A 15,722-nucleotide genomic window follows, 5' to 3' on the forward strand; every position below is an offset into this window, starting at 1 on the left:
CAGTTAATTTTCTTTCGGTTCACTTTTTGTTCGTGCAGCATTCCCTTGCACAGTTTATAATCTGTGTTTTAGTGTACGCAGCCCATTTATCATTTTGTTGACTCCATTTTTATTAGAGGCCTGCGGTCCTTTAGGCAAGCAGGAAGAGATTTTTTTGTTTTCCTTTGTTTTATTTTTTCTTTATTTTTGTTGTTTGCAGAAGAAAATAATAATCCTAGTCCTGATTGTGGTCGTCGTCGTCATCCTGGCCATAATCATATTCGTCTCAGTGCGGAGATGAAAGAAATGGAAAGGACAGTGACATCTCTTGTGCACCACAATCCTTGACAGAATCCGAAATATGCAGCGCATTTCTCATTGCAGTAGGCTAGTGAGGCTCCGGCTTCTGTGCCCCATATGCCGAGACGAGCCTGCCGCATATTTTGTTAGAAATCTTCTGCTGATTTTTCTGTTGCTTCCTTGATACATATTGTTAGTCATCTTGGTGTTTTAGAACATATATAGGTTGTGCCAACTATGGCAATGGGCTCCAGTGAAAGCACAAGCAGTCTGGCTTGGAACCTCTCGGTTCCAAGGACAGGTGCCATGGACTGTTTAACTATTACTGGCACCTGTACTGACTATACACTGCTACCTGGTACCAGCTTGGGCCTGCATATCAGCTATGCAGAGTGCACTTTGCAATATGGATAACTGAGAATAGTATAGTATTGTGATGTTGCGTATGATGTCATCATTTTTTGTTTGCTTGTTTGCTGCTGGAAAGTTGGAGAATGAAAATATTAGCACAAGAGCATTGAATACCCAGTCAAAGAAAAAAAAAAAACAATTGACTCCAATTGGCTTTTCCAATAGGAATCAACTGGGACGAATAGGAACCAATTGGAAAATCCTTACTTCCAACTGGTTACGATTGGGTCAGAGGAGAAACCAATTGGAGTTGCCAAGTGGAATGAACTGGGCCCAATTGAGACCGATTGGAAAATTCCTAGTTCCAGCTGGTTACGATTGAGTCAAAGTGAAACCAATTGAGTCCAATTGGATTTGGTTCCAACCAAGTGGGAAATCATTACCTCCACTTGGTTATGATTGAGTCAGGGATGCAACCAACTGAGTCCAATTGGACTTGTCAGTTTTAACCAGCTAGGCCCACCTTACATTCCCAACTACTAAGTCTAATTGGACTACCAATAGGAATAAACTAGAATGTAACCAACTGGAAAATCACATTTCCAGTGTATGAACCCATTCAAAGTAACTGGAATGAGTTATAGCTATATATATATGCATGCAGTACTAAGGCTATAGCAGACCTGTTTCTGACAGCTGGAATCCTATTTAGGTTTGCTTTGTAGGGTATATATGTATATGTGCATTGGTATTGCCCATTGGTGCAATTGGTCATTAGACGTAATAGTTCAGCGGAAGCCCGCTAGGTGGAGAGAAGTAATTGAAGGGAAAATGAGACATCCACCCAATTGTAGCATTTGCTACGAAGGAAACCCATACGGGTTCCAGCAGATGGTAGAGCGGCTGCCCCGGTAAGGCGGTGGTCCCGGGTTCGAGTCCCGGACCAGGACGAGTTTTTCTTTAACTGCGAGGCTTTTCTTTCATGGAACCCGTATGGGTTTCCTTCGTAGCAATTGCTACGATTGGGTGGATGTCTCATTTTCCCTTTAATTGGTCATTACAACTAATTGGTTTCAAACCAATTAGTACCCATTGGGTACAATTGGTCACTCCAACAAAAACCAATTGGTCACGTTCCAGCTGGTCTAATTGTTCCATTTATGTACCAATTTATGATTGGAAATTTTCCCATTGGTACCAATTGAAAATTTCCTGATTGGAGTCAATTGCTTTTTTGACAGGGTAGGCTAGTTCACAGCCTTATTTGTCAGATGTTTGCATCCCTTTTGAATGGATCAGAACCATGCTACCGACATCCCCAGTAAAGATTGAAAAAGTCTCATGGCTAGTCAGTGCTAGATGTGTTTCGACCTGGACGTGCGTGCACCTTGCCGTGTTGTAGTGTTGAGCATTTATTAACAGGCATTGCTGCAGCATATCACTATAGGCAGGCACCAGTCACCTTGCTGTATATTTCTGTATGACATTTCTGTTTAACCTGTGTAACCTTTCTGTAAATTTGACCCCAGCAGATAGAAAGCATACACTGTGATGAGTAGGGTTCTTATTTTTTGTTTAATTTTTCAATTGTAGCAATAATTCTGTTCAGCAAAACGCATGTGTTGTTAGCGCAGTAAGCGTGCCTCCCTGTAAAAGTGAACTTGCTCGTTGATTGCGATACTTCTACTATCATTATTTCGATGCCCTTCCGTAGCACCACTAAAAGCTAATTTTACTTGCATTAGAGATCTTAGTACTTTCATTTAGTCTTTCTTTGTTTTTTTTTTCTTTTTTATATATATTTAGCAACATGCATTTCCCTGTTTCATTGCACCATCTGCAGATGGCGGCTTTTCTTTTCTTTTTTTCTTCCTTGCATTTTTTTAAGGTATCATGAAAGTATTAGTATTGGTACATAACACTACTTCGTCTTCTCTGAATGGTTTTGAAAGTCCTTGAACACATTAAGCTTCAGATACAAAACTATATAGAGAGGAACAATGATCCTTGAGGCCATCTTACACAGTTATTTGGCAGGGTGGTATTATTAGTGTTTTCATAGTGAAAATTTCAAATTGAATTGGATGTTGATAACAGAAGAGTAAGGGCCTTGAATACTGAACCGAGTACTAAATATTTTTCTACCTCTGAAAATAGAAAAAGAAACGGGGAGAGAGAATGGGTTGCACTTACACACAAAGAGATACCTTACCCTTACTTCCTTCAGTATGCACAATGCTACTTTGCAAGTCCATTCGACTGAGCAGCTTGTGATAAGAAGCGTGTAAACGTTACCAAGCTCATGGCTGGCTTACATTTAGGATATGAAGCAGCTGGTTGACTGTATGCATGGACTGCTTTCATCACTGGCAGGCTCCAGTAATTGCAGTGGTCTTGTATAATACAATTGAATTTAATTATAATTAAAGTTGAACGTCGAATTCTTGAATCAGTAATTACTTTGATTCAGAAGAAAAGTGTTCAATTTGGGTTCGAAACTTTGACTAGTTGCAGACCTCCGAGATGAAAGATATACCATTGTTTGGACATTACGAGATCAAAGAAAAGATAAAGATGGGCACTACAAGGTGCTAGTTATCAAAAAGAAGCAGGGTAGACAATCAGATTAGCTGGTGTCGATATGTATTGGTATGTCATCACTCAGGTAATCGAGAAATCTGCAGAGTACAATCAACTTCTCTATATGGCTTTCATATATTATGAAAAGGCATTTGATTCAGTAGAGATACCAGCAGTCATAGAGGCATTGCGTAATCAAGGAGTACAGGGGGCATACGTGAATATCTTGACAAATATCTACAAAGATTCCACGGCTACCTAGGTTCTCCACAAGAAAAGTATAAAGTTACCTATCAAGAAAGGGGTCAAGCAAGCAGACACCATCTCTCCAATGGTATTCACTGCATGCTTAGAAGAAGTATTCAAGCTCTTAGACTGGGAAGGCTTAGGAGTGAACATCAATGGCAAATATCTCGGCAACCTTCGATTTGCACATGACATTGTCCTGTTCAGCAACAATGGGGACGAATTACAGAAAATGATTGAGGACCTTAATCGAGAGAGTGTAAGAATTGGGTTGAAAATGAATATGCAGAATACAAAGATAATGTGCAATAGTCTAGCAAGGGAAGAAGAATTCAGGATTTCCAGTCAGCCTCTAGAGTCTGTAAAGGAGTATGTTTACCTAGGTCAATTACAGGGGACCCTGATCATGAGCAGGAATATTACAGAAGAATAAAATTGGGTTGGAGTGCATACAGGTCTAACGTTTAGAGACAGAAAGAGAGCGGTGTGAATCAGAGAGCAAATGGGGATAGCCGAAATTCTAGTTGACATTAAGAGGAAAAAATGGAGCTGGGCAGGCCATGTAATGCATAGGATCGATAACCGGTGGACCATTAGAGTTACAGAATGGATACCAAGAGAAGGGAAGCGCAGTCGAGGACGGCAGAAAACTTGGTGGGGTGATGAAGTTAGAAAATTTGCAGGCGCAAGATGGAATCAACTAGCGCAAGACAGGTGTAATTGGAGATCGCAGGGAGAGGCCTTCATCCTGCAGTATACATAAATATAGGCTGATGATAGTGGTGATGATGATGATACGTATTGGTAGCATCGGTGCCAATCCAGATGAAACATGCAAATGAAGGAAAATGACTTCCTATAGTGTTGTCTTGTTTCTCCCTTTAAGTTTCGTTAATTCACCTCGTTGTTTGAAATGCAGGTGGCAGTTGGCACGTGCCCTGTATTTAGCTTGAAAAGGGTGGTTGGGCAGGTTGGACAGGTGTGTGTTAATTAATGCTAGAATTGCAGGTTCCTTGAGTGGAGAGGGTGGAACATGACAGGGAACTGGGATATGCACAGCGAAATAAAGTAAGCAAGAAAAAGTAAAAGCGCCGCAATGCCATTGCTACTTGTGCTGCCACCTGGAACACTCTGGTTAAGCATACTCAGTAAGTTTGGGCGGTGCTGTGCATCAGATGCAGCCAGTAGGAAACGAAACAGAAAAAAATTAGGCAATACTGGCAGCCTTCTGCGGTCAACGATGCATAAGATGCTGGAAGTTGCACAGATCTAACTTTTTTGTTCGTTATTAACAGGCGCTTCTTCATATTAAGTAATCTCTCAGGTGTGAGCCGCCTATGGGCAGTCTTTTGCGCTGGCCTTAAACCTAAACATCAAGAGGCTTAGGCTAGTGAGCTTGCCCACGACATCATTGCAGGAAACACAAACTGTGGTTGCAGAAAAGGACAAAGAGGTGCTTGAAGGCCGGATGTGTGTGTTGATGTACACACTTCAAACACCTGTTTCACATGACTTCAACAACTGAAGTCCCATGACTGAGTGAAAGGTCCACTTGTACAGAGAAGCTGAGTAGCACAAAAGTAGATCGACAGAAGTGAATTTCAGTGTCATGTGAGCTTTCCAGTCTTTAAATAAATGTGTTTTTTGCTCCAGCATGGCCTTTGAAAGAGGCCTTACAAAGGTTAAATGTGTTCCAACAAAAGAGGCATTTTTTTAAAGCAGTAATTGTTTTAGAACTTTCTTTTTCTCTGGAACTGACAAGCTGACGTTGGACGGCTCGCACTAATAAAGGTGCCATAAATGTGGCACTCAGATCTGAAGCTTCCACGCGTGTTCAGTAGTTTGAAAACAACGAAGGCTGGCGAAATGTTTAAAGCAGGAGGGGTGGGGATATGCTGGTGCTTCTTTAGCGGTGGTAGCAGGCAGCTCTTGATCCTTTTGCCTATTCAAAGCGAGAAGGCAGAGCAGCAACATGGGAGAGGATGCAAGAAATAAAATGAGGGAGAAAGAAGAAAAACTAAAGAGCCCCGTCACGTGCAAGCAGAGGCAGTAAATCTAGTGCATGTATATAGCTTTGCCTGAAAACAGAAACTAAGCAATAAGGTTTGTATGGCTGATGAATGGGTGGAAAAAAAAAAGAAAAGAAAAGAAAACCTTGCAGGCGTAAGAAGGAGGTGTCAAGTTAAAGGGACCCTGCGACACTTTTTCTTCAAAACTGAGAACTCGCTGGAGTGAGTGCGATGCTTTTCAGTGAATATATTCTCGAAGAACTTTTCGAAAAATATCTAATAATTACAGAGGTATGTAATGAGCGCATTGTTTGCTTTGCCCATTCTCCCTCAACTGAACATTTCCTCTAGCCTGTGGGCGATAGCTTATGCCCTGCTTGCATTGCTCCTTCCTTACTTTCTTTCTTTCTGTGGTGTACTTATCGTAACCTTTCAGAGCTGACGCCTGACAAAGATGCACAAGAGCGACAATTAAAGGAGCGGTGACAGGATAGCTAAGAGGCATCAACAGTCGCTGTTTCCTCCTGATTTGCTAAAAGGAGGGGTGTGCATGTGTGCATTAGCTTTTAGTCACTAGTTAACTCGTGAATCTCCAATGGCTGGCATCTGTGGGCTGTTGCGCGGTCCGTTATTTCATTTATGGCAGCAAAACAGAGGATACCTGGAATGCTGCAGGAGAGAAAGCGAGTGATCTTTTATGCAATATTGCAGGCTCCCTGCTGAGTGCACTGGAATGATATTCGGCTTGCTTGTTCATGGCAGCATTGTCTATGGATCACGGACATATTCTCACCATGTTCAAAGTGTTGCAGGGCCCATTTAGGAGGAATAAATGCTAGTAAGAAAAGAAATCAGTGAATAGTACAAATGTGTCTAGTCAGAAGTGAAGAGAAAAAAAGAAAATGTTGACAAAATTTAACCACGTCGCCCACTGTTGATCAGTTCGAGTCTCCCATCTTCCTTTGACTCGTTTGTCTTATTATGTTAGTATGGACACTTCCAATTTGATGGTTTGGTTATGTTGCTTTACAAATGAGGAAGTTCTTTCATTTTCTGTGTTTTTACAGCAATAACGTTATTATCATGGGAACCAAAGACAACATATTATTATATACTATATGTTATTCAGGCAGTGCTTTTTAGCCTGTTGTTGTTTACTGACCATAGTCAGCTGTGAATTTTTTAGGCATATCTAGACCACCTCTGCAATTTTTTTTTTCTTTTGTCATTATGATAATGACACAACAGTCATGTTTATTTACAGCTGGAACAAGTGATGGCATATCATTCCTTACGCATTGCTTTTTCTTCTTTTACTGATGTTGTATAAAGCTTGTACCGCAGGCTTTTACTGAAGCTGCGAATGCATGTATAGTCGTGAATTCTAGTCGGTGGTTTATTACTCTGCTTTCGTTTATTGTTGGAACTAGTGTTAGTCATTAATGTTCCTGTTTTTTACATGTTCGAATGAATATTCTCGACAGCAGTGTTTGCATTGAATATTTTCTGATGACCACAACGAATACATAATTGGGGCACGTTGTCTCCAATTTTCAGAAATATGATTTACAAAGAAAGAGGCACAAATCTGAGTCATGCTTTTTATGTTGCGACAGTTCTTTATTTTTTTGTTGCTTCTTTCAAACTTCTCTAAGAATGAGGGTTAGTTGTAGGCGTGTGTGTGTGTTTTTTTGGGGGGAGGGGGTTGATTTGTGTACCTGTACTGGCTGACTTATGCCTATGTTCTGTTCACGTATTTGTGTGTCTGCTTGCATGGTTTAGCTTCTCGTTCAGTTTTATTTTTCGGCAGTGCTGTCATATTTCGTTTCTGAAGCCGGATGAACTTTATGAACTTGCTGCAAGATTGAGTAATGGTTGTGCTTACGGCTTCCTTGTTTCGCTGATTAATTGGTGATAACTAGGCCATAACTATAGCTATAACTAGGCTCCTAGTATGCCACTGTGTATTTTTGTAGGTTAAGCCGATGTTTAGCTGTCTATCTCTCTTCAAAAGATCGGCATGTTTAGTGCATTACACCATGAAAATGGTAAAACACAATGATTATGGCAAAACTGTTGCAGCAGTGGCACGGAAATAACAATTAAAAATGAAGGTAAATTCTTGCCTATATTGATAAGTGAGAAGAGTGCACACAACATAGATATTCAAACCTAAATGATATGCCCTACCTGCTTCCTTTTGTGTATGTGCTAGCATTATGCATAGATAGCCTGGAAAGTGCAAGCTTTTATATTCTGTAACATTTTGGTGCAGTAAGTCGTAACCACACAGCAGGTTTCAGCTATTAAGGCAAACTGGTGCATGTCGGAAACAGTGCTTATTCATCCCATCAGCAAACTGATGCGTGACACTGAAGTGAAATATAGGAGCATCATCGCCACATAATAACTACAGAAAGGTGTCAAACTTCTTGACTCATAGTTGTCATGAGATGAGGGTGCTTGTGTGTATGACAGGAAGGGTAGGGAATGTCAGTTGCACCAAGTCCAGTACCAAGGAGTGAGTCTCTCTCTCTCTGAACAGACCTTATATTACAATATTGCCCCTTCCTTGGATTCCCATTCCCATGCAGTGCACTTAAGCAAATGGAAAACTTCAGTTTCCTAAATAATTGTGTTTTACTCGTTTGAATTTACGGGTTTCTTTGAGCATTGTAAAGCAAGACATTGTCCTAAATACCAGGTCCTCAAAGTGCTATTTCTGTCAGAGCAGTGCAGAGAGCAAGGAGCATCATTGCGTCTGCAAAATTTCTGCGGATATGCAACAATTTTTAGATATTCTGCAAGTATTTAGATGTCTCTCTATATTTCATGCATGTCATTTCTTCGTATTTTCGCTGCTAAGCTTTTCTGAATAGGTTCAGACGATCAGTACTTTTATTTTATGGTATCTCATATTCTATGACCACAGTGACGTAATAGCATCACACCCCTAGAGGAAGGGAGTTCAGCACAGCATAAAAGGCCCAGTAACTAGCCCCTCCTCCCCCCCCCCTTTTTTTTCTTCTTCTCAGTTTCAGCTAGTTTGACCTATTTACTACCAGCAAATGTGTTTGAGGCAGCTGATGCTTAGCTATAACACATGCTGATGAGTGCCTGTGGGTACTTGTGTTAAGAATTTAATGTCTATGAGGACCACATAACAAAAAAATTACCGTGTTTTTAACTCCTCATCATGTCTTTTAGATATGGCTACAAATGTGTCGTTTAGCCAAACACAACATATTGCGTACTGACATCTGTGCTCAGAGAAAAGAAAGCCCAAGAGCTCAGGGTCCACTTTTTAGATATTATTGATAGGTAGAAGTGCTGTTATCAGAGGTGCTTTACCATTTTTCTTTGTTTAATCTTTTCTGCACCATGAACTAGTCCTGCTCCTCAGCGACCACTGGTGTCAAGCTGATTGTTTAATGTTTTAAACCTTCTCTTATGTACTACTGGCAGGGTATATACTTGTGCGTTTTATTTTCTAGATTTACTCTACAGTAACAAGGGCTTTATTTCATGCAATTTTCATGCCTGGCTCTCTGCCACATTTTGTCAGCCATGATAACGGTGGCACTTCAAGTGCGGTACAGATACGATTAATATGAGCGTGCCGTGTCTCTCCGATTTTCTTTACTGCTGTGTCGTGCCAGATCAATACCTCCGCACATAAAAAAGCACATAGTATTTTGCTCTGTGTGTACATGGCACGAAGATATAGACACTCTTGTAATTAGTTTTCCCTCCTTTAGTATTATGTGCCAAAAATTAACTGCTGTCTTGCGTTTTTGGTGATCCCTCGTTGTACGGCATCTTGTTACAGCAAAACTTTTTTAAAAGCATCAGTATGACGCTGAAGTTGAGTTGGAGATCTGATTTGAAGTCTTATCAACTTGCATTAATTGAAACTCGTGAGGATCGTACAGCGCTGTTTGAGTTCTTAAAAGTTTGGAATATTATAAGTTAAATACAGTATTGTCCAAAATGGAAGTTTACGAAACTAATAACTTATTCACAGTAACTCAGTAGCTCATATACGCACAAAATATTTTTGCAAGATAGCAAAGTGAGCGATTAGCGACCGCCAAACTCCCTGGTCGAAAAGACGAAAGTTCTGTGCAACCTCATCTATGTTATCAGAGCCATGATTTTACGGCCAAATTGACGTTGCCATTATGTAGTGGTGTTGATTAACATTTCAAATATTGCATAAGAGAGGAAGACAGGTATAAATGGCTCTCTTATTTAAGCTGCCGGTTTATTTGTGCTTAAATTCTGCACAGAAATAGCATTTCATCGTGTATTTCATTTAATTACCTCTTTCATCTTTGTTAACAGTACTTGTCAACCTCATTCTGAATAAATCGAAAGCATGCATCGTCTTGATGATGCTAGCCTGAAAAGTGCTAGCTTGCACTTTTCTGGACACAAAGCCAAGGAAAGTATTCCTTGACATTGATTTCTGTTGGCATCCCCTTTGTAACAGGGCGGCAACAGTTGGTCACCTAGCTTGCTTGAGCTAATAAGGAATCACAGCATTTATTGCTGTCTTGACTGCAGAATGGTGGTGCCATCTGTCACTGTTCTGACGAGACGCAGTGCATGTTGTGCGTTTCTTGAACAATCGTGGCACGCACTCAAATTTTGAGGCCCCCACATCCAGAAGCGATTACATCTTTAGTTCTATATATATCTGTGAGATCAATTGCCACTGACCTGGCGTGGTTGGGATTTATTCTGCATGAAATAGGTGAGCAACCGGTCCCAGATATAGTAATAAAAAAAGTACGTACACCACAAGATTCTACCGCTGTTCGAAATTCAAGGATGAACGAGCTAACTCTACAGCTGGAGGAGCCCTTTCTATTTGCGTCTTTATTAACTCAACATTAATAGGACACTAAAGGAAAATATTAAGCTGAGCTATATTGAAGGATTAGGATTCAGTAATAATGAATTTGCCATTTGTAGCTCAGAAAAGAGCTTTTGCAAGTGAGAAAATTAAAAAAATGGAAAATCATAGTTCCGCCACCCTGTTTTAGGCTTTGGTACCTCTCGTGTGACATCGGCACTGGCTGATTCACAGAGGGAGGCGGAGAGGAAGGTCACATGGGGATTATGTCAACTTGTTCATTTTGGTGCGGGCGATTCAAATTGAGGAGCAGCAGCAAGATCTTCGATGGCGATTTACTATGCAACAAGGTCACATATTGGCACGCAAAAAACAGTGATAGACTTCTAGATGAACACTAATGTTTTGATCTAACTTGGCTTAGTATTTTGTTTTAGTGTCCCTTTAAGTACGCATCCTGAATACCCAATTTGACAGTTACGCTCTCTACAACGAACACCTTTACAGCTAAATTACCTGTAAAATGTAGTAATAATTCTGTCCCGGTTCTATTGTGAGCTGTGCGGTGTGCGACCTTTGCAACCAGTTGACCTGTATAACGCATGATTTCGGAGCACTTTGTTATAAAGCACTTCGTTATAAAGTCGTTTGACTGTATTCAGGCCTTTCGACTGTCCACTCATCGTTCCTGTTTTTGGATGCATTGATCTAACCCAAGAAGCCAAATGTTCAGTGTCAGTAAATTGTAAAACAACAGCGCAAGTTTGTGAATGACTGTTGGAATCGATATGAAGTTGAGAAAATGCTACAATGGGAAACCTCATGTACCTAGCACAATAACCAGGTTCCAGTGCTGACTCTGTAGTGTTAACACAGATGCTTTTTCTTTTTTGTGTTGATGTGTAAAACTTTGCGACGTCCAAAATTATACAATGCAATTATTGTTTGCATGAACATGAACTGCAGTGTATCGCATGCTGAAGGCAGTGCCCTTGTAACCTGGGCTGACTACACTCCGCATGTGTGTTCTAGAGTGCCTTTGTTTTGCACGCAAATACTTTGAAAGTGGGTATTCATGTTGCATTAATTAATAAGAGAAGTATTTGAATGGCATGGCATTTTAGGCTCTCTGCCAGCTTGCGTACTTTTGCAAGCAAACTAAACAACTCGAGCAGGCTGGTTTCAACACAAGCAGGTACAAAAGTATTGTGGTCGCAGTTGGTTAAATAATATGGCATGGTTGGTTTTCTCTTGCTCTTTGGAAAACATACCACACTGTTTGTTGAACCTATCATAATAACCATCTTTTCAGGTTGCATTCTAGTCTAATTGTCCTGTTTGCATTTTGATTGCCCTTGATAGTGTATGTTACTGGCATAGTGCGATAGATATGAATGTTGCAAGTTCCTTGTTTTTTCCAAATTGTTCATGGTGATAAGGTGTAATGAAACTCATATGTGGGGGTCATGCACAGGTGGGCTAATTGTCGCATAACTAGCCATGTCATTTACTAGAGGGTAAGAATTTCTTGTCACCATGCATGTCATAAGTGGCTACGAAAGAATATTTCTGCTGAGGCCTATTGTATGTTTTTGTTCATGCACTGTATATTGTGTGTCCTGCAATAAATGCTCGTGTTCCATTAATTACAAGTTTCTGTTTGAGCATTTCTTTTTCGTTGGATTAGATGCTTCGAGTCAAACTTTTGATACGTTCTTGCCATAATGAAACGTAAGTGTTTCTTTTTGTTTTTTCATTTGTTACAATTAAGTTTTCTATGTTTCAGCATTATGGTACCTTGCTTACTTTCTGGTTCCTTTTTTTCTTTTCATTTTTCAAACTGCACAATTCTCACAGTAAGATCTTATGATTGGTGTCAGGACTTGGTCTTGCACTATGTTGTTAGCCAGCAGTAGGGCAGGGAAACGAGCAAAAATACACAACCCTGTTTGATATGGTATTGCGTTGTCATGTCAGAGGCTTCGCACTAAAAGGGCTTCAACACAAGTGCATGCATTTCGTGTTGAACCATCACTGCTTTGTAGAATTCTTTCCTGGGCAGAAACTTAAGAAGCTATTCAATGAAAAACATAGTTTATTATTGATAGAGAAAGATTATATATTGCATTTAAAAACGATCAGAGACTCAATGGGAAACATTGGGGAACTTTCTCGACATAAAAAGACATCCTGAATACATGAAAATGCTGTGAAACATTTAACATTAAATTCACATCACTGGTGCAGTGGTTTGGGTGCAAGTTCAGTATAGGAATTTTCTCCTCTGATAGAGGTTCAGTGAATAAACTTCGGTCTAAACAAATTTAGAGTTTCTCTGTAGTGCCTCTTTGTGCTAGAACTTATTCCTAATGTCACATATGGATAACCAAGCATTGCTGAGAGCCTAAAATAACAATTTTAATCGCAGTGTAGATAATACTTTAACATGCATGTGCAAAAATTTTAGTGTCGAGCTTTTGCCAATAGCCAATCACAATTTGTGATTGAAGGAGCCAAAGTGCTGAAAACTATCGGCCTTCAGCACGCAAGTCCTTCAACTGAGCATTAACACTGGGGCGTTACATCGGCTACACACATGCATCGCAATCAATGCAACCCAGCAGTGTTGAGGTTTACTTGAAGGACTTGATATAGACCATTCTGCCTCAAGCTGTGGTCCAAAGTCTCTTGGGGATCCTTGAGAGGGTTTGGGGTGGTCTACAGTGGTCTACAGGGACAGAGGCATGCCATTCATGAGCGTTGTCTATCAAAAGAAGCAAGTAGAACATCTGGGGAGGCATTTGGAGCAACTATTTTGTGTAATCATGCGTTTCATGTGGTATCGTACTGGGCATAGCATTAAGCAAGAAAAATATATGTGCTGGTAATGTCATGCCTTTTTGATTTTCAGAAACGAGTGCTTATCCTCATATGCACTGCCATCTCTGCTGTCCTGCTGGTCATCATCATTGGCAGCTGGGTTGGTTTGTCTTAGCCGTGTTCTGTACATGCAAGAAGGCGTTAAATAGGGGTCAGGTGAGTTATCGTTTGAATGCCACAGCGAGACTTTGGGTTCAAAGTGGATGGATATGTCGACACACGTGCACGTCTTTAAATCAGGAATGTGTGAGCAGTGGACGTTTAAAATTCAGAAGAATACAAATATTGAGAGAAGGCGAGTTCTTAAGCTAAACCAGATATGCAGAGGAGGCAAAATTGGAAATAAAAAAAAAATTAAAAAAGTTATGCTGTATACCTGTTGTGCCATTTACTGTTGTGCTTGTAAATGTGGTACGAGTGAAATGTGGTTTGAGTTTGAGCACAGTAGACTTTATTTAGTTGTAATATATAAACAATGAAAAAAAAATTTTTTTTGTGAGACTACATGCATCAAGCAAGTTAAACTTCTATATATAGCCTTAGCCTGACGTATAGCCAATTGCAAAAAAAAAGTAATGGCCAGTTCGCTGTTGCTGGTAATGGCTGCCTGGCTTTAATTCTTTTTGCAGTAGACTGCGTATCTATTACCATTTCTGTATTACCTTAATACAGTCGAACCCGTATATATCAAGCCCACAGATATAACGAATTGTTGTGTAGAAAGAACAGCAGTAAAATCCTCGTGAAAATTTTGTATGAAACTTTTATTGTATATATCGAATTACCTACAAATTGAACTTTTTGGGGTTCCCCTTCAGATTCGATATATCCGGGTTTGACTGTGCTCGATTGTAGCTAGGTGCTCGTGGTGATACATTGCAACACTGTGCTTCACTAACAAAGCGCTAGAAAATTCCTCATTTTACGGGATTCTTCTTGGCAGGAAAAGGTAAAAACTAACCCCCGGTAATGAAAATTACTTTGTAGAGAAGTTTTAAGGCTGTGGAAATATCTGAAATCATCGAACATTACAAATGAAATATTCTTTGCTGTTTGATTCGTATTTGATGTGATTAGAGAACTCACTATTCGAAATTGGCGAATATTAGTTTCTGTTCATATATATGGAGTGACACTTATTGGTGTCTCGGGTGAGAGACACTGATGCAAACTAAGACTGATCAAAATGATTTTGCTGCTGGAGAGCCGCGGTCGTTGCACAGAGGTGCCAGTTCCAGAGTCGAACACAATGTCTCTAGGTGTTAGTGGCATGACTATTTTTCCAGGTGCTATCACATTGGAATATGAAACGCAAAATAAAGACACCTCTTTCATCTCATGACTTGAAAGTGAATTGAATGTGTGATTGTGGTGTGGTCAGGTGCTATGAGTGCTCTGGGCCCCAAGACTAAAGCTCTGTAAATTATTAATGGCAGTGTTATGCACAGCGGCAAATTCTGGAAAGGGAAATCTGCCATCTAGTTCAGTTTCCTGCGTTCATGTTTTGTTCCAGCGGGATATAAATGCTAGATTAATGGTCAAGCCCTATTTTTTTAGAAAACTTGAAGATGATAAACGATTATTTTTGTGGCATCATATAGAGAGTTCTGGGAGAAATATGGTCTCGCCAACAAAAGTATTCAGAATTAGGAAACACCAAATAAGCTCAAATACATTGCAACGAAAGCAAATGCCCACTAGTCATATTTCACATTGTGTGGGCCTCACACTTGGGTACAGAATTCCCTACCCAATTGCAAGTTGAATGCATGATAAGGCTGTAAAATATTTGACCTTCTTTGCCGTTTGTGTTTCAAGAATTCTTGTGGGAAGGCATCCAGCTACCCAAATCTTTAATTATGTGATGCAAGTGCTGGCCCTTCATTTCAGCCCCCCAACACGGCATGATGGCGTTGAGCGAGCTGAACAAGGTTAACAGCGTGTGCAAAGAGCACATACACAAGTTTCAGCATTGCTTGTTGCATGTACAGGAATAACATCTGGCTCAGGTGCCGATGACGACTGGACAGGTTTATATAATCGCATTCAAAGAGTGTTGCAGGGATGCCCTAAGCAAATTGCCACATGTTTGACGGCAAGCCCTCGTCGGTGACCACACAAAACAAAGACTGGCATTCTTACACACAAGATATGGCTTTGTTGTTGGTGGTAGCTGAGTATGGGGGCATGTGCCTTACAGTTAAATGCGAGGGTGGTGGATTTCACAGTCACCATTTGCAGGAGTGAAAGCTGCAGACATTTTTCTATGTATGATGTAGCACGTTGGCGCCTTGCACTGAACTGCGACTGTGTCATGCTGGAAGCCCAAATGCGGATGTAATACAGCTATACAGACTGATTCTTATGATGTAGGTAGTTCATGTAAACTTCTGATTGGGGCAGTGTAGCACAGGAATGAACATGACTGCCTTGAGGAACACCGTGGCCAACCTGACATGCTGAGTAGCGTTGTCACCCATTTCCATTGCATGAATGGTATGAGCGGGGAGATAGCTCCA

General features: G+C 40.5%; 1 protein-coding gene across 4 annotated transcripts in view; it reads left to right on the forward strand.

The window, feature by feature from the left end:
* LOC119446047 (syntaxin-like) overlaps positions 1–15,722 on the forward strand; it is a 38,419-nt gene that overhangs the window by 21,905 nt on the left and 792 nt on the right. The window contains exons 10-11 of one of the 4 annotated variants that reach the window (XR_007466103.1): positions 200–4,938; positions 4,984–11,997. Coding sequence is in view for 3 of the 4 variants with exons in the window: in XM_049663859.1 (XP_049519816.1) it covers positions 12,011–12,054; positions 13,235–13,352 (162 nt within the window). In the remaining variant the exon portion in view is untranslated. The other 3 variants (XM_049663859.1, XM_037710370.2, XM_037710371.2) reach the window with 3 other exon arrangements.

Source organism: Dermacentor silvarum, chromosome 3 (genome assembly GCF_013339745.2).
Source record: "Dermacentor silvarum isolate Dsil-2018 chromosome 3, BIME_Dsil_1.4, whole genome shotgun sequence".
Classification (NCBI taxonomy): domain Eukaryota; kingdom Metazoa; phylum Arthropoda; class Arachnida; order Ixodida; family Ixodidae; genus Dermacentor; species Dermacentor silvarum.